At 38.8% G+C, this 19,553-nt stretch overlaps 1 protein-coding gene across 7 annotated transcripts in view; it reads left to right on the forward strand.

Annotated features, from left to right (window-relative positions):
* Positions 1-19,553, forward strand: part of MECOM (MDS1 and EVI1 complex locus) — a 481,835-nt gene that overhangs the window by 426,520 nt on the left and 35,762 nt on the right. For all 7 annotated transcript variants that reach the window (XM_030575491.1, XM_030575493.1, XM_030575497.1 and 4 more), the window contains 3 exons: positions 11,939-12,041; positions 13,585-13,801; positions 17,666-17,813. In XM_030575491.1, coding sequence (XP_030431351.1) covers positions 11,939-12,041; positions 13,585-13,801; positions 17,666-17,813 — 468 coding nt within the window. The remainder of the gene's footprint in view (positions 1-11,938; positions 12,042-13,584; positions 13,802-17,665; positions 17,814-19,553) is intronic.

A 19,553-nucleotide genomic window follows, 5' to 3' on the forward strand; every position in this document is an offset into this window, starting at 1 on the left:
AACTAAAATTCGAAGGGCTACCAGACGGTAAATTCTCATCTTATATTTAAATGTTCATATCTGTAACAGAGTATTTGATTCTTTTAATCACTGTATTCCATTGTCACAAAATAATTAATCGAAACAGGTGGATTTTAAAGATTATCTTTAGTTGATTTAATTGCCCTGACATTATTGAGAAAAAAATCAAACAAGACACAAAGCTTCAGTTACTAATCATTCTTTCTAATCAAATGCCAATATATAAAATGAATGTCGGACAGTCTCCCATTTGCAACATCATTACAGGAATATGTATTCATATCTGACAGAGTGATTGATTAAAATTGACTTAACTTTTTCAGAAACTGTGCTGAAGTATCATTTTCATTTAAAACTTTTAATATTCAGCATTAAATGCATGCAGCATAGAACAAATCAACCTATGGTGAGATAACTTCATTTTTTGCATAGTCGCTTGTTCAACAAAACAAGCAATAAAATTGGTAGATGAAAAATACATTCTCAAATTAATATATGTTTTATACAGAAAATAGTCAATTCAGTGAACGCAGAGCTTTCATTTGATCATGTTGCAAAATGGAAACAATGCAAATGAGCTCAAATATCAATATTTTACATTTAATAAAAGTTAGAATAAATGGGTAAGTTTAGTAAAGGAATAATATGAATTGATAAAAGTGGCTTACTGTCTCCAGTGTTGATATTTTTGTTCTGCAAATAAAATGTGCATTGTACTGAAATATCAGAATCTTTTCCTATATACACACATACATTTTGATGTTTTTGAAACTGAAGTTATAGAGCTTAGAAGTTCCTCTTTTTTTAATGCTTACATTTCTGAGATTTGGTGGTGGTGATTTCTTTCATTCACAGGAGACTTGTTATTTATTTTTGCACAGTTTTGTGCCATTCATAATTCCTTATTTTTCACAGAATATTGTTGCCAAGATTTGTAAATTAAAAACTGGTTGCCTTTCAAGTAGTATGTTGTGTGAGATCTGCTGTCAACAAGAGAAAATGGATTGCTGTTACTATACACACTGGAAATTTATCCCCCAAAATTGTATCTGTCCTCAGGCATTTTATGAGCATACCCTACAAAAATAATTCTATAAATGTGCTCTTGAATCTTAAACTGAATAGTTATTCCAATTGTTAGCTCCTCCTTCTGCTTTACTCTGCACAAATCTGTGAAAGATAACATAAAATATAATAGGGGACCAAACTGTGAAATTGACATTACGTGGCCAAATGTCTGCATATATAGAGGGGCAAATAAAAGTCAAGTTTAAGCTTATCATGTATATGCATTTGTGTGTACACTATATGTGGGGGTGTTTGTGTCAGTCTGTCTATATAGACCCCCCCAAAAACTTGGTTTAAGTCAGAGTTAAGGTTGAGAGTACACATCATTAAGTTGTCGATAGATCAGTAATAGATGCTAGACAGTTAAGTCAGGAGGTCCCCGTCCTGCTTTGATATGAGAAAGCTGCAGTGAGCTCATGGATGAAAGAGCTGACTCAAGAGGTTCTCCTGGTCTGGTGTTTCACTCTGTTTTCCATAAGAAATAAGACCTGCCAACTAGTGAATAAGAAATACTCATCCTATAACGAGCACTCTCATTGCATGAGAGACTATTCACTACTAAGGCAAGGACAGAGACACTTGATCAGCAGTAACTGTTAACCTCTAATTACTTCAACTCACCTGTAAAATTCACAGGCAAACATTGCACGCTATCTGAAATGGTAAAGGATATTTACCAGCGCTCTGACCCTTAGTCTGAACACCAGTTTATAGTGCTAAATGCAAGCCTGACTGAAAGACAGGTATGAGCCCTAGACTGTTGGAAACAGAGTTTTCAAATAACTCTCTGAACTACCTATAACATAGTCAAGGTGCTCAGCAGAACTTCCTTTATTCAACAAAAAGAGAAAGAAAAACATTTTTTTGTTTTCTATGTTAGGCTTTATGAAAGACCTATCTCCTCCACCCCCATGTTCACGTTTGAGGTCAGGTTTCATCACTTTCGATCAACTTTACAAAATGTCTGGGCTCCTTCGTATAACTGTATAAATGAGCTTTGCTGAGATGAACAGTTTGATAATAGTGGGATGCAGTCAAAACATGTATGCTGGATGCAGCTCATATTTCATTTGATTGGGGATGGAGTAGGATTTAAAGGCTGTATGTATGGGTATTTTTTTTCTTTGTTTCAAATAGAGCTGATATAGGATTTCTGTGTTCTGTCCTCCTATTATCTCCTGTCCTGTCTAATCAGTCCTAAAAGAAGGTAATTCAAGAAGTACATGAATAATAAATTCCATAAATAGTGCACTTTCATTTTTTTCTTTTCCCCAAAGAGCCTACAGTATTTATAGGACTGCAAGGAGGCCGGCCACCATTATTTCACTGGAATATATATTTCAACTTAAAATTAATTCATATTTAATACCAGCTTTTGCTATCTTGTAAGACTCAAGTTTATTATTGCTAGATCTCTGTCTATTTATTAGCATGTTTTTTTTTTTAAATGACTGTAGAAAGAATAGAATTGTTAGACGTTCTGACAGTATTAGCATACCAGCAACACTAATTTTTCAGTACAGATTTTGAAGGAAATCCCATTGAAAAAGGGTAGTAACTATAGTAATGTCTTTTTAAGGGGACTATAGTATATTCCAAATGCACTAGCAAACTGATATCAGTGAACTGCTAATTATAAAATACAATATTTTTTAAAAGACCAGCCAGTGGTATTTATACTTAAAGCTCTTGATTATTGTTTTTTAACTTACTTATTGCTTACAGGCCTCCAACAGTGGCGTAGCCATATATGGAATGCTGGAGGGCTGTGCTTAGGTTTTTCTCAAGGACACAATTATTAGAGATTCATTTTGTCTTAGCTATCGAAAATTCCAGATAGCTCAAGATTAGTTTGCTGAGGATTTTTCTTGCTGAAATCAAATTTTATTATGCTCAGTTACATCTGCTGGATAGAAAAACTAGCAGTCTCTCAGTCCTAACAACTATCAAAGTATACAAGGCCAATGCCCTAAGTGAATTGCTGTACATTTTACCAGATCTGATCACATCTTAGAGTTTTACAAACGTTTTAAATCTGCAGACACAGCCTTGTGTTTCAGATTTTACTGCCCCTGTCACTACTCCACTCCATAGAGCTCTAAGTGGGAGAATAACACAATGGTGGCTGTAAGCATCTCTGCGCTTCTCAAACAATTCTACTCATATATGCACCTGCAAGGGTTGTGTATTTAAAGAATGGATTTTGTGGGTCCTGTTTGATGATACAATGAAGTTAAGCTTTTGCCCGTTGGGCTTGATTCTGCCATGCTTCCTCATGCTCAGTAGTTCCTTACTCAGCATATAAGGCCTGGTCCAACCTATTGCAATTAGGGTTAATGCTGGGTGTCAAACTCCAGCCTTACATTTTACATATATCTATATCATCTGTGACATACTAAACTGTGATCTTTTCACTCAGCACACTGTCCTTTCCTGAAGTGACCTGAAATTGGAAGGAAATTTTGAGAAATGTAAAGTCATTATTAATCTTGCCATTTGCGACAAGTCATACTATTGAGATAACCTTGACAACCAATATTAGTAAACTCAGGGAGACAAGTTCTTTCTGAGCATATGTCAATGATAGATTATTTAATCTTCATATACTTCCAAGAAATAATATGGAGGATTATTACTGCCCACAGAGAGAATACCAGGCTGTAATTCACCAGGTAGATTCTTCCAGTTGGTTCGTTATAAATGGCAGCAGGGCACTAGCAGAAAATTCTGCCATGTTGTCACTTGAGATACATATTGTTCTACTTTGTGATTTACCTTATGAAGCATTAGTGCTTCTGGAAATGGCTTGATGATATTAGTGGACACACTCACTCCTTCTCTGAAATTGTGTCAGGAATTTGATTTTGTTTGGGCCAACATACAGGTACAATAACCAAACCCCAATCTGATCCAATTGACAGCATTGTCACCAGTCTTTGCAGAGAGGCCAAGGATTTCAAATGGGCACAGAGGGATTGAAAAAGTCTTCCATCCCCAGAAGTGGTCCTTCCATGTCAGGGTTGAAGCACATTGACTGGCTTACTAGGGGGGAAATTGCATTGCCCCTGTGCATGCTGTGTCTATTCTATGGGAGGCTGTGATGGTCAGTCACTAGGACTATCGTCTGTTTGTGAGCACTAGAATTCACAATGAAAAAACAAAGTGCAGCTGGGTGTGATTTGGATGATGATGGTTAGACATATGCTCATTACAGTGAGCTGATTACAAAGGGCAGGGATAGGCTCTGCCATTTAGCAGCATCACTGGAAGGGACATTGGGAGGCTGCACCACCTGGGGGAAGCACCAGGAGCCGCTCTGCCTCTGGGCGCCCCAACTATATTAAGAGGAGGCTATTACAACCCTCCATGGTAGTGCTATATACTGCTGTGCTGGTCCTCCTTTGTGAGCTGGTGTGAAGGTGGTGATAGTGAGGGGATAGGTCCTGCTCCTCTCCACCTCTCTTGGGTTACCACTGACCTCCAGGAGAGAAGGCAGGGAACAGTCTCTGTAAGTGAAGGATCTGACCAATATATAAGCTGCAAAAGGGTGAGTGTGCGAGATATTCATCTCCCCACTTCCTCGCTTTACATGTAAGGGACAGGCAGAGTCAATCTTTGAGTTGTTTTCTGTGGATTTTTGCTGAACTTTTCTAAGTGCAGCAAAGAGTCCTGTGGCACCTTATAGACTAACAGACATATTGGAGCATGAGTGCCTGATTCAAAGCCCACTGAGGTCAACAGAAAGACTCCTATATGCTGTACCCAGGCAAAACACTGATTTACTTCTACTGCTCATTTGCCTGAGTATGGCAAGATGGATGTGGCTCATATTTCAAAATTCAGTTGTCAAACTGTGCAAGTTGTTCATCCTAAGATCTAAAATTGCATTTTAGTAATTTGGACTATTTGAACGTTTAATTATAGTCTGTTGAAGAAGTATGTATTAGTTTGCACTTCACATTTTCTGATGGGCTTAAATTCATATTTTATTGGAGTCTTTTTGATGTAAAAGTTATTATTAGTTTTGGCCATTTAATTTGTTTTGCTTTTTGGGTAAGTTCTACTTTTATTCAGAAATAACACTTTACTATTCTAAGACCAATGCCAATTGGCAGGGCTCAAGAATTTATGCACTTGCTTGCCTAACCTGATTTAAGGATGTAGTCCCATACTGATGCACAACTTCTTTCCATGTATATACCCCTTTGCTTTCAGGATTCTAGCCTTGTGACACTAGCAAAAAAAGATTGCACTAAGGGGATTTGATCCTGTCATTGTTTCACACACACAACTCCAGTTGAAGTCAGTGGGTATATGGACATCATGCACGGAGAAAGACACCGATCCTGTGGTTAAACTCTTTTGCTAATTAGTGTGTGTCCAACAATCTCAGCTCGGATCATTCTTCACATCTTGTGATCAGTTTATGAAGTGATACTAATGCCCGCTGAACATTTTGTCCTGAGTGATAAAAATGCATATAGACATACATAGCAAGGGAGCCGTTTTAAAACATAATTTAAAGTGAAAGATGGCGCTTTCATCTATATCATAGGCAGGGCTGTCCTCCTACTGTGCTGATCAAATGCTTGAGGCCATGACTGCCAAAAATAAAACCACAGCCCTTTACCTGAAATTTATTGCATTTGAATTTTCATCTTGTAGATGCTCACACTTGCCGTACAAGTTTTCCCATTGTTCTATCAACTGGGAGAATAATGCACATAACGTAGTGTAGGATTTCCATTCCAAAACAATATCACACTGTTCTGTGCAGAGGGCTAATGGACCTTATAAGACTTTTATTATGACTACCAATGTGCTTAACATTTTTCATATTCTGTTCCTTTTCACCGTCTTTTTCATAGTCAGCTTCTACTACAGCTGAAGTCAATTCAATCCATTTGCCAGTGGGGTACAGGACATGTAAATAGTGAACTCCTTCCTCCTAGAGCTATAAGTAAGTTAAAAACAACAATAATGTAGTTTAAATAGCACAGACTACCTGCTTCCAAATCTGACTAGCATCTGTTATCTGTGCCAAAATCTGAATTTCCTAACTAGTATTGGGACACATACAGTGTTTTCCAAAGCTGTTGCATGTACAAGAATAAAAGGTTTAGTCAGATGCAACAGAATATAACTTCTCTTCAGCAGCGAGGGCAACAGATGTGTTCATATCAACTGTTGACTTTGTTCAGATATGTAAACTAAGTGTCCCTTTCCCCCCCGAACTGGTATCGTTATATTAAACCTTTCCTAGGTGGCTGAATGGCAAATTGAATGATGTGGTAGTAAATAAAGAATTCAAACAAAGTGGTATAGATTTCACTGGAGTAAGCAGAGATCAACAGTGAACTTCAAAGTGAGCAGGCAGCAGTGCCTGAAATAGTCGTCTCTCTACAGATTTCACAGGGAGTGCATTTTCTCTATTATTTCAATTATTACAACTTCCTGAATAGGTTGAAGGTCATTCATAATTCACACTTCTGTCATCTTTACACATGCCAAATGCAGTCTATTAAGCATAAATAAAATTTCGAGTGCCTGACCAGGAAAAGTAAGCTGGGATTCATAACAATGAGGCCTTATTCATCCCTTTGAAAGTAAATTGTGTATGTTCATTGGGTTTTTTTTTAATTAATTTCCCTTTTCATCATTGCAGTTTGGTTCTCCTCTCCTCCCTCCCCCCCACGCATCAGTAGCATAAACATACTACCTTAAATTAATTCAGACAAAAATGAATTAACCAAACCCTCTGATTCAAACATCCCAAACGTTGAGGGGTGTTTGAAATCCATACTCAGATCTGGTTCAGAATTTTGCTCCTCTCTATCCACTAATCTTGGGGCATTTGGAATCTGGATCTGGACTTTGCAGTTTGGGCTTATTTCTATGACATGTAAGCACTGATCCTGCAATTTACAAGGCATATTGCTTTGCCTGTGCATTGTAAATTGCAGGACTGGTGCTGTAGTTAGATAGCAAAGTGGCTTTAATGAACACAAGGGATGAAATCCTGGCCTCATTGAAGTCAAAACTCCTACTGACTTTGGTGATTTCACCCAGACGATCTTTAAGCTTAATAGTGAAAAAATCCATATACTCTACACTACCATTTCCAACTGCAAGTAATAACATTATGAATATAGTTGGCTATTTGTTTAAAGAGCAGGGAGAACCAGTATGAAACAGATATGGTCTGAAAGTAATTTATGACCTGTCAGCTTTCCTTGCAGAGGGCTTCCTGACTCTTCAGACCCTCTATCATAGCGGAGCTTATGCTGGTTTAAAAGAACCCAAGCTAACATATTCCGTTTGTACAGGGCATTGAAGAATTTCCCACTGTTTCTCAGGCAGGACAATTACAATTGGTTTTGGGTGGAGAAAATGAAAAAAATAAATCTTATAAAACACATTTACATGAAATATTAGGAATGTCTATTAAAACCAGATTACATTTACTAGCACTATAATATTTTCAGGGTTCAATATACACTATTTTAAATCCCATTAGGATGCAATTTGGATATAAATTGTTAGACCAGGTGGAATTTTGTTTTGCATGTGCAGAAATAAAAATAAATAAATTAAATAAATAGCTAAGCAGTTTTTCATTTCCAGAGCTTCAAAAATGTGATTTGGATCCATTTGTGATTTGGGGAGCTTTTTTTTTTTTTACAGCACAATATCTATACATAACTTAATCTGCAAAATATAATTTTGCTGGCGTTTTCCTGTATCTCTTTTCTTCATGCAACTCAAACTGCAGTCAGGAGTTCTGGGAGCAGAGAGGCTGGACAGATCATTTCTTGGAGAAGACTAATCTCTGCTGGTATTCCAGTTTATTTTCAAAATGCCAGCTCAGTCAGGCTAGACAATTAGCTACGGAACACACACATTAATTAGTTCAACATGTGTACCATGTCTGCAATACAGGAAATGCATCATACCAAGGGTTGTTACAAGGAAAGCTGATGCATCATAACACACTTCAGTGCAAACAAGACTCCATTTCAAATGCATACGAGGGCCATGTGTCCTGGGTTTGCAACAAAGAGGAAAAAGGTCTGTTGTAATATCTTCTATGACATGGCATGAACCAAGTGGAGGAAATATGAGGCAACACTGCACTACGGCTTTTGTTCATTCCTTAGTATTGATGCACTATTGAGCTCAAAAGTGTGGCTAATTTTACATACTGTAACACAGAATAAAAAAAACACCAGCGTGGACCAAGAGTATAAATTTTGGGCAGAACTGTGAAACCTCAGAGAGAGCTCTGGCAGAGATCGTGGTGCTCTCTCTCCCCAAGCTCTTACCTGTGCCAGGGGGACTGCCTCCCTTGGGGTACAGCTGTGCAAGTCAGTGCAGTGGGCAAGGTCAGGATCCTTCCTCCTCTCTGCTCCTTTAAAGTAGGTTGCATGGACTGTCTTCTGTGGGAGTTGCATCAGATCCAGAAAGGAGAAGTCCTTGGGATCTTCTGAGCTCAGGAACTTCTATTAACTCTAACCTTTGCATTGGGAGTACAGTGGGAATGGAAGATTCTCAACCACCTGGCACACCCTGTCTAGGACTAGGGGCAATGTGGCTCAGTGCCTGTGTGATGTCACACATTCTGAAAGTGTGTGTGTGTGCACGCGCATGCATATTCTAAACAAATCTACAGCACTCTTGACAAACTTAATTTGATAAAAGCTTAGCAAATGTTGAAATAACAGGTTCTTCATGAGCTCCAAAATGCTGCCATAATGTGGCCAGTCTTCAAACCATTACACAGTGCATTAGCCACACAATTTATGATTCCACCAAGTCAAACATTTATTCCACTCCAAGCCCAGTCCTGCACTCTTCAGAGGCATGGAACTATCTTTGGAGGCAAAGGAAGTTGCATGAAGAAGGACTGCAGGAGGGCCTTCAGGTATTCCCAAGACTGAATGTCATGCATCCATTATTTTGCCCCTTAGTCAGTCAGCAGCTTAGGCTTGTCTTAGGCTCATCAGTCTATATATAAATTAATATTACCTTTCAAGTGCATGGAGACCATTATACTTCTGGAAAAAACCCTCAGATTTAAATACATCTGTCCTAATAAATGGAAAAACAAATGTTGCTTAAAGCAAATATTCAGTGGATGCATGTTGACATCAAATTTATTTGCAGGAGTTAAAAACTGGCTTCACTTCAATGGGTTTCAGTCTTTGATCAAATGAGTTTTTGGTTGCCCAAACCAAGTCCCTGGTGCATCAAAGTCTACATCAAAAATCCCCTGCATCATTTGTCACAATTGGCAGTATCTTCTCAAGAGAAGACTATAATAAAAGGTCTTGTGACTCAAGCTTGAGGTGCATTAGCATAGCTGTGTGGGGAGGCAAGCTCAGAACCTCTCTTTCCTCTGGCACTGCTCTCTGTTGGACCCTCACATTCTCAAGAACAATAAACATTTGCTTAAAACTGACAATGAACTCAGCAAAGTTAAAAATCACTGGGTCTCCGCGTCACTGTGCCATTCATGAGTTCCTATGTCACCTTTTTAAACTCCATCAAATAAATCCAGTATTGCTACTTTAGTCACATATTCTCTCTCTTTTCATTTATATGCACATTACACTTCACAGATGTTAACTAGGCTCATTAAGGACTGTTGCAATATTAATTTATGTATATCCTACAAAGGGTACTTTAAAATCTTTGTCACTCTATCATTTTGAATGTTCCACTTTGATTTCATGTGCTTGTTTACATTAGGCAATAATAAGATTAAAACTGATAGTATTAGCAGAGCAAGGCAAAGGTCCCAATTCTGATCTGGTTTTACACCAATATAGCTGCATGGACTTCATAGAGATACTTATGATTTACACAAGTATAAGTCAAATCAGAATCAAGCCCAATGAGACTGTGATATCACAGTACTTCCTTAAAATCCTTTGGCATATGTGTGAAGGCTGCATTCCCTATTGCAAGATTTCACTGCAGTTCCAATATGTCACAATTCAAATGTCAACGTGCTGTTGGAAAGGAAGCTAATAAGTTAAACCTTTCAGAGTTGCCAGCAAAGGAGGTGATTCAAATTGTTGAGAGAAGTCCATTGTTTTCTAAAGGGAAATAGAATTCCAGAATGAAACACGTGACTTATAAGCATTTATCTAAAAGATAAAAAACCACCAAGAAAATCCAAATGACGGTTTGACCAGGACAGCTCTTAATGTAAAGGAAAAGGGAGTTGTAATCTTGACAGAATGGGAGGGGAAGTTGTGTACAAACTCCCACTCATGGCTTTTATTGGGAAAGCACACAGCAAACAGTAGGCTGCAGCATGTGTACATTGTGACCGATGCATTTTCCTCAGAACTTCATGTGTGGAGTGATCTCAGCCTGTCTTGTGAAAATGCTGGTGCTTATTTCAGTATAACTGCACTGCTTGCAGACTTCAGGTGGCTGAACTGCTGTTCTCAAAACAAGCCACAGAATGTCTTAAAAAAAAATCAGAGGAAGCACCTCATTAAGTTATTTTTAGATATTTAGCACATATTTGTGGTTGAGGCCCCTTATAAAAAATAAACAATTGGGTTTTAGGGCCACCTACTGGAGAAAAATGATAATGGCACATGGGTTAATGTATTTTTTTGCACTAATTAAGGATATGTCTGCAAGGAAAAAATAGATGTAAGATGGTTCTTTGCAAACAAATGTTTGTAAACGGTTGCAGCTAACAGTTGCCTTTCTCTTGACTCAATAAAATGAATATTGAGAGTCAGTAGTTTTAGAGAAAACCCTGATCCAGCATCTATGAGCCTAGCAAAATATTGTTTTCAAGGGTTTGCATTCAACAAGTTTCCTAAAATTTGCTGCTGTTAATTGAGTTGCCTCTAGACTATGCCTGGTGGATCTTCTTTTCCTGTTCTGCACCTTTCCTTCTGAAACAACAGGGGAAAGACAGACTTCGTTCCCTTCTCATGAAGTCCTAATTACTCAATTCCTTGAAAATCTCACAATCACATGTATGAGTTTTCTCCAGGATACACACTGGCCAAAAAGTATGCGGCCCTATTTACCCTAGTGCATTGCATTGGTTCTCCTCCTCATTCTTCCCTGATAACTACCGCAGAACTCAATTGCCAGACTCTGTAAGGTTTTCCTACAGCTGTGACATCCAGCTTCATGACAGTCTCCACAGGCAGTAAGTTTATCACCAGCTGTGTATGCTGTTTGGCTGCTGATGGGCTCCTTGGGCCATTTTCTCATTGTAGGCAAATTTTTCCTTTGATTCACATTTGAAGCAAATGGATAATCAGCCGCACTGTTCTGTACAAGCCTCTCATAATATGTCATTGCAGAACCTTTTTCCTGATGTGCACATTTTAATCCAGCTTGTTCTCTCTCCCTTGCTTTTAAGTGGTGCAACTCCACTGACTTCAGTGGGGTTACTCCTAATTTACACCAGTGTGATCAAGAAGAGAATCAGACCTTCTGTGTGTAAATCTGGAAAGGTTTCATTAGGGTACATTCATATCTCATTGGCAGAGCAGCAGGGAACTTTTTTATTGATTATTTGTGAATAGGATGTGTATTATTGGAAGATTTGTGAATTGACAGTGACATTCACAACCCTCCACTCATCATCAGCTCATTTCTTGGCATAGTTTGTTAAGAGCAAGATGTTTTTTTCGTAGGACCCAAAGAGCAAAAGGTGCGGGGCCAGATTCTCTGCTATTATAAAATTGACATTGCTCCATTGACTTAAATAAGTGGCGGATCTGGCCCCATATTTAACCTTGCTGTGCCCACAAGCATTACTTTGTACACATTTACCTCTTGTGAGATTCAGTGTGATTCTGTTTTTCAGATATTCTACAGAGTTGTAGCAGACATTGACCCAGGAGAGGAGCTGTTACTATTCATGAAGAGTGAAGATTATTCACATGAAACAATGGCTCCAGATATTCACGGTTAGCAACTTTTTACCCCAGCCTATCTAGTTTGATACAAAATGTCCACTGAAAATAAAGTTGGGCAAATGTCTTGTTGCTGGTGGAACCTTCCTAAAATCAATGGGATTGCAACATTGTAGCTAAGAAGGAGCTTTTTTATATATATACACTTATCTGTTTACTTCTCTGCAAACCTTGGCAGTAAATACAGTAATAGTTCCCAATTATTAACATGAGTGAAACTGTTAATTCAGCAACAAGTTTTACTGTAGTCTGTGACAATGATAATATCCCCATTGCCGATGTGATTTAATTGTTAACCTTTCTAACTTTCAATATTTTTCAAGGTTAGAAATGAAAAGTCCCTAAAATAAATAATGAAAGATTGCCTGGGAGTGAGCTGATGTCTGAAATTGCTTTTGAGAGATTTTCTGCCATTCATAAACTACAGGAGTGCATGATGCCCCTTATGTGAACTGTAGCCTGAAACTCACTCCGGCACCCTATCTGCAAGTTTCTTTAAAGTGTGATTGTGGTCTGAAAAGTAACTGAAAAAATAGCATTGTAAGGTTCTATGCTCACTGTCTCTCAACCACTCCAGATCAGACTTGCTCTGTTCACAAGCAAAGAGCTATTTTTTACCTGCCAACCCTGCAAACACCTCTCCAGGATTTTTTTCTGCCTTCTGTATCAGCAGTAATAAAGATTCCACTGTCCACATTTTTCCTGTAGTTGTATCTCTACAACCTCACTTTCTTTCAGATTCTACCCTGACCTATTACACTGACCATGCCCAACCTCATTGTCTGCAGTAGGGCTGGACAGGTGTAACTTAGTGTACAATTAGGCTTTGCAATTGGAATTGAGTAAAGAATTCTATGATGATGCACAAGAAGGAATAGAGTGTAGCTCATTAACTCTTAGCTGTGTTGGCTGTGCAGGACTAACACAGGGGCACAATGGTTGCAAAGTTTTTGTCACTCTCAGGAGAGCATATGTGATCCTGTATACATGCAAAGAGCAAATCTAATGAGTTAGACGGTGCCTTTTCGAAACCTTCACCTTTCAGAGTAAAACTATTCATCCATATCTCACTTGTTAATTTTTTACACACAAACTGTACCTAAATTGTGTAAGTAGTTATTCATATCTTGCAAATTATATAGACTCCAAGAGACTTCCAATGTGTTTATAAAGGAATGCCCTGTTGTTGCTGGTGCAAAGGGCTGCATTTACATCACAACTATAGGGTCTCCATCCAATACGCAGCTGCGTGTAGGAGGTGAGGATTGTGCTAGAGTGTACTGGGGGGAAAGTGGGGCACCAGCCATTGCCTGAACATTCAGAAATCATACATAGGATCTTCCTCAGGTTTTCACACTGGCTTAATTTACCCCTCCGATGCACCTTGGATCAAAAGAGTAGGATTTTTGCTCCTTTCATCTCCTCTGCAGTTTTTTTAAAAAATGGTAGATAAAAATATGTCTGAAGTCCATCATAGTGAACTTGTCTCACTGCACCATGTCTCCTACAACTTATAACCAGAGAATTTGCCTTCCAGAGGAGCGCCAGTATCGTTGTGAGGATTGTGACCAGCTATTTGAGTCCAAGATGGAACTAGTGGACCATCAGAAATTCCCATGCAGCACACCTCACTCAGCATTTTCTATGGTGGAGGAGGACTTTCAACAAAAGCTTGACAATGAAAATGACCTTCGGAACATGCATGACATTCAAGAATGTAAAGAGTGTGATCAAGTGTTTCCAGATTTACAAAGGTAGGAATAGCCACTTAAACTCAGATACCTACAATAGGTTTAATTCTGTATTGGTTTCAGTAGGACTGCATAGGGTGTAAGTTTGTGCAGAATTGGACCCAATCTTCTAAAACAGAATACATATGAAAACAGAATCATAGAATATTAGGGTTGGAAGGGACCTCAGAAGGTCTTCTAGTCCAACCCCCTGATCAAAGCAGGACCAACACCAACTGAATCATCCCAGCCGGGGGTTTGTCAAGCTGGGCCTTAAAAACCTCTAAGGATGGAGATTTGTTGGAGATTTATTTAGGACACACTGAGCAGAACATTCTGTATTTAACCTTACAGTTATTATGTGTAAGTTGCACACTCAGGCCTGATTCTGAAGCCCTTATCTGAGAATGAACTCAACCCTAAATGCAACTGGGCCAGATCCACAGCTGATATAAATCAGCATAGCATCATTGAACTCAGTAGAACTACAATGATTTACACCAGCTAGGACCTGATCTAATTATTCTTGCTCTAGGCAGAAATAATTCAGAACACTTCTGTGTAGTGTTCATAATTTGACAGCAGTTTTTTCTGCCCAAACTAGCTGTGGTAGGCCAATTAAAACAAGGCAAAACTAGCCACTGTAAGTCTGCTATATCTTAAAATACGTTACCTAGAAAAAATCACCGTGTAGCAGCACAAAGCTGAAGATGATCACAGGGACCCATGAAAACACATCAGTTTCCTCTTTTTCTGGAAAAAAATTGTTATAGGGAAGTATCCCGGTTCCGTTGAAAACAATGACAAAAACAATGGCTTTGACTTTGGCTTCAGTGGGGGGAGGATCAGGCCCAAAGTACCTAGTTACAACATGTGAATTCTCATTTTTATCTAATGTCATTCTAAAAGCAGTAACATTAAAGTACAATGAAAACTAACAACCACTAGTGACGATTCATTGCCACTAAGTGAGAGCAGCATTTTTATGCTGCACTTTGTGCTCAGTTCTGTGAAGTGCAGAGCAGCCTCAACTCCCTAAGAAGTTATGGGTATGACAGGCACTCAACACCTTGCAGGATCAGGACCCTTCTCCTCTGTAAATATAATGCATATATAAAAATATGCATACAAATATTTAGTACAAATTTGATATGGTGGGAATCATTTGTACATTTCCTGTCCCAGCAATTTTCTGCAGCTACTTAAAATAATGAATTGCAGTGCAGATTACATTGAAATGTTGCAAATTATTGTGAGGCATTGAGTGGACACAATAATCCTTGCAACAACTTCCTCACACATGCACATCTGTGTCTCTGTGCTGGGTCTCTTGATACTTGACGCTTTCCTGCTGCAGGGGAAAGTTGGTCCCAGCTACTGACATTTAATAGTAAAAGTCAGGGATCTGAATGACAAAGTCATGGCCCAGATGCCCAGCTGGGGTAAATCAGTAGTGCTCCATTGAAATTAGTGGACATATGCCAATTCTTTCTCTCTCCATTATGCCAGCACACCATTTTGAATGTTCCTATTCAGTGTCTCTTGGTTTAATTCCGCCCCCAACCCGGCATATGTAATATAGTCCTTTTGGTTTATTATATACACTATATAGAACACTCTTCTATATTCTTCTGCCTTGAATGGTCTTTGTCATGTACTAGCCTTTGAATAATTCAAGTAGTTCTGGGACTGACTGTGTTAGCTCTCATTTTTCATAGTTTCTCTCACCACAGCACATCTATTTATGATGACTCAGTCTTTATTTTCTGTCCTATGTCTTGAATCTTTAATATTTTAAGATAAATTTACATTTGTTCAGTGACTACCCTACATTAGACATTGTCTTCAAATTCAAATGTAGAAAAGTACTATTAACACTAGATAATTTGCTACAGAAATATTACATGCCAGACTGCTTACAGATACACTTTGGCAACCTTGTTTATTTTACCGAGCAACCTCAGTTACTTTGAATCAGTCACTTTGGCTGAAAATTACACGTGTTGGGCCAATTTTTGTTCAGTATTATCCAGTGAATGAGACATTCTGCATGCACAGATGCGCACGGCATTCAGGGTTGATGGCCAGTAAATGGTGCAGTATTTGGCCAACACTCTTGCAGAAATATAATACGAGGAAGCCACAGCCATTTCTGACAGAATGAAAGAGGAGTCTGGTACAGTTAACTGTAACTGGCATCCATAGAGGAAAAAAGCATTTTTATGAGCTATGGCTGAGCATGAAAATCACAAATCAGACTGGAGAACCTAAGTTAAAAACCCACTGTCTTTGGTCAGTTTAATCAGTAGAAGTCATTGCAGCTTTGTCTGAGGAGGGACTGCAGAACGTGTCCCCATATTGGTGCGTTGGCATGCACTCTGATAGTAATAGTACCAGACTTTTTTTCTAGTCTTCCATATGTATCCACTTATAAGACATTGTAATATTTTCTGTCCTTCTAAATTTTAAATATGAGAGAAGATTTTGTATGTAACTAGACAATAGAGGTTATTTAAAAATATTTCTGCCTGCATGTAGCCTGGGCACATTAATAATAGAAAGGCATAGAACAAACTGAAATGAGTTCAGAGAAGTGCAACAGAATTTATTAAAGGGCTGGAACAAATGACTCCAAAACTACTAAGTACATTTAATGTAACTAATGATAACTAGGGGGGAACATGCTCTTAGTCTGAAATGCTTAGGGACCTGATTCTGATCTCATTTACACCAGTTTCATCCTACTGTATATCCACTTATTTCAATTAATTTATTTCTGATCTACATTGGTGTAAGAGAGATCAGAATTTGGCCCCAGTGAAGGATAGAAATACATTTTTTGAAGTGACTGGCCAAATATAAAAGAAAATTTCTTTAAGATATTGTTTCAGTGACACCACATAGCAACCAGGCTAAATATATAGATATAGAAAGAGATTGAATGGATAAACTGGAGAAATTGTGGTGAAAGAGGAGACTTTATGGATATGTGGTGGACATGTCCAGTCATTAGAGTGTACTGGGATGCAATCCATAATCACAACTTGCTGGACACTTATTGACAAATGATCCAACAGTAATCCTTCTGGCACTTCCATGTAGAAACAGTTACACAAGAGGAGATGAAGAATGAATTTCTCATTTGGTAGCAGCTGTTCAGCTATTGGAAAAAGGGAAATAGCCCAACCATAGAGGAATGGTTCAAAAACTATGGAAGGTTGTGGTTATGGAAAAATTAACACACCAATAATGTACCCAGCCAAATAGACAGAGGACAATAGATATTTAGTTATCTTTTATTCAATACCCAATATACATTCACCTGTGTAAACACCTCAGCACACCTGTCCAATTTTTTTGAATATTAACATTTGATAGACATGCCTGATTTTTATAGAAATTTCAGTCAATTTAATAAAATCGCTAAAAGCGACATAGGTGTTGTGATCTGATGACTCTATTCCTCTATAATGTCTCTTTAAACAAAAGCTAACTGTTGGAATGACTGTTTTGTTTCTGCTATTTACATGACAAGGGTTTGTACACTTGTTAAAACTTCCTAAATAAATAAATAAATAATTTTAAAAAATGTGGCTGGCCAAAACACTAGAAGATGTACTGTTCTGGCATGGAGATGAACTCCAATGAGAAATATTATGGGCCTGATTTTGAAAGATGGTGAGCAAAACTCGAAAGGAGTTGCACTTCTCAGAATAAGGCCCTCTAGGTCCTTCCCCTCTAGTTTCTATAATTACATGATCTATTTAAAATGATTTCTCTTCCTGCCACTTCATTTTCATATCTAACCTGGGCTGCAAATCATTGATAAAACTGGGTTCCTTTTTAGGTATTGTTGAGACCTCACAAAGCCTGTTGTTGTCTTCACAGCCTAGAGAAGCACATGCTGTCCCACACTGAAGAGAGAGAGTACAAGTGTGATCAGTGCCCCAAGGCTTTTAACTGGAAGTCCAATTTGATACGTCATCAAATGTCACATGACAATGGAAAGCACTATGAGTGTGAAAACTGTGCCAAGGTACAGGAATTTGTAGGATATTTGGCTTTTCTCAGTGTATCATTGTGTGTTTTGTGAGATATAAAGGCAAGTTTTGGGTGTGGAAACCTGGGGGTCGGGGGGAAGATTGAACCAATATTCAACAGGAGGTCACACCAGTACTTCTCTAGCTATCCAATCAGTTTCTGTAGCATTTAGGCTATAATTTAAAATATTTTCATTTTTTTGCCTTTATGATTTTGAAGGTAACTCCTGAATATGACTTAATGCAATACTCAGTCAGGGGCCGACCACAGAGGAAGTTGAGCGCACTCTCCATCCATTGAGCTCAACGTTCAGCCCTTTGTGAGGGACGGGACTGGAAGACAGATATAATAGTTTCAAGAGGGATGTGTACTTCACCTATTTACTCGGGTAGTGATTTTGTAACCTAATGACGTCAAGGTTATTAACTATTGCACTTGCAAGCACGTTAGCAGAACTATCCATGTTTTCTGGGAATGGGGGTGGAACCTTTCCTCCCCAGTCTGATCCCAATCTTAGGAAACTGTAAATATATTTTGGAAGGTGAACCCTCAAATTAGTATGGCCTGCTAAAAGAACTAGTATATATTAAAAAGAGTGGGTAACATTTTATATAAGTTATCTACCTCCAAGCAGCAGAAATTCCTGCTAAAAATGCAGGGATGGACTCATGTTCTTTCGCATTCTCTGGGTCAGATTGTGACTGAGATAGCGCAGTCATGTAAGGTAATATGAGTGTGTAATGCACCCCCCTGACTACCTTGCACTGGCCATCCATGTGATCAGTATCAGTATGGGCAGGAAATTAGCCTCCAAGGGGCTACTAGATTTCCTCCTTTTGCGAAGGGGGTGAGAGGGAACACATGGAGTGGGGAGCAGGTGGCTCTACTCCTTCAACCCACTTGGAAGCTCACCTGCATTGGTGCCTTAAGTGAGCAGTGCAGTTTACTCCCTCCCCAGGGTATCGGGGAGCCAGGAGGATGATTGTAGCTCTGTAAGTCACAGTCCTCCTTCCAAACTGCTCCAGGACCAGTGCTACAACACGCTGCCCTCTGATCAGCACCGATTGTTTGGCCACTCCTTTATTTTCTGTACTAGCTTTAGTTTGTATTATTTTAACTGGTTTAAGCTTTCTGGGATAGGGACCATGTCTTCCTATGTGTTTGTACAGCACCTAGCATGGTGAGCCCAATGCTGATTGAGGCTTCGGGATACTACTGCAAGATAAATAATAAGAAGAAATGATGGGCTAGGTCCCCAGCTATTGTCTCCAATGGAGCAATGTCTATTTACACCAGCTGAGACTCGGGCCCATTATGTGGAGCTGTTCATAGTTGTAGTCAGCTCTCTTTGTACCACAACAGCAAGGAATTATTTCTCCCCTATGATTCCACAGATTTTGTGTTTAGTTTTCTGTGTGGGTGGATAGCTTTTCCTTTTTGCATTTCCTGGATACGTAGTTTTATTAATCCTGCGTAACACTATGGAGCCTGTTATTGGCTCCTGCTTCCCTGAAGTCCACTGGAGTTTGTCTGCTTAAGTTCAGTGAAGCAAAACTTGCCCCAACATGTTTTTTATTTTGTAGTGAGACAAAGCTAGACGCTGAACGTGCATCCTTGATACTAGGTTGCGGGTCAGGATTTCCTTGATGCAAGTCACTCCTTATTGTTATAAAGCATTTATACTGCAGTAGTGCCTAGAGACTATGACCATGTCACAGCCTCTTTTTGGCAAGCA

Source organism: Gopherus evgoodei, chromosome 9 (genome assembly GCF_007399415.2).
Source record: "Gopherus evgoodei ecotype Sinaloan lineage chromosome 9, rGopEvg1_v1.p, whole genome shotgun sequence".
NCBI classification, from domain to species: Eukaryota; Metazoa; Chordata; order Testudines; family Testudinidae; genus Gopherus; species Gopherus evgoodei.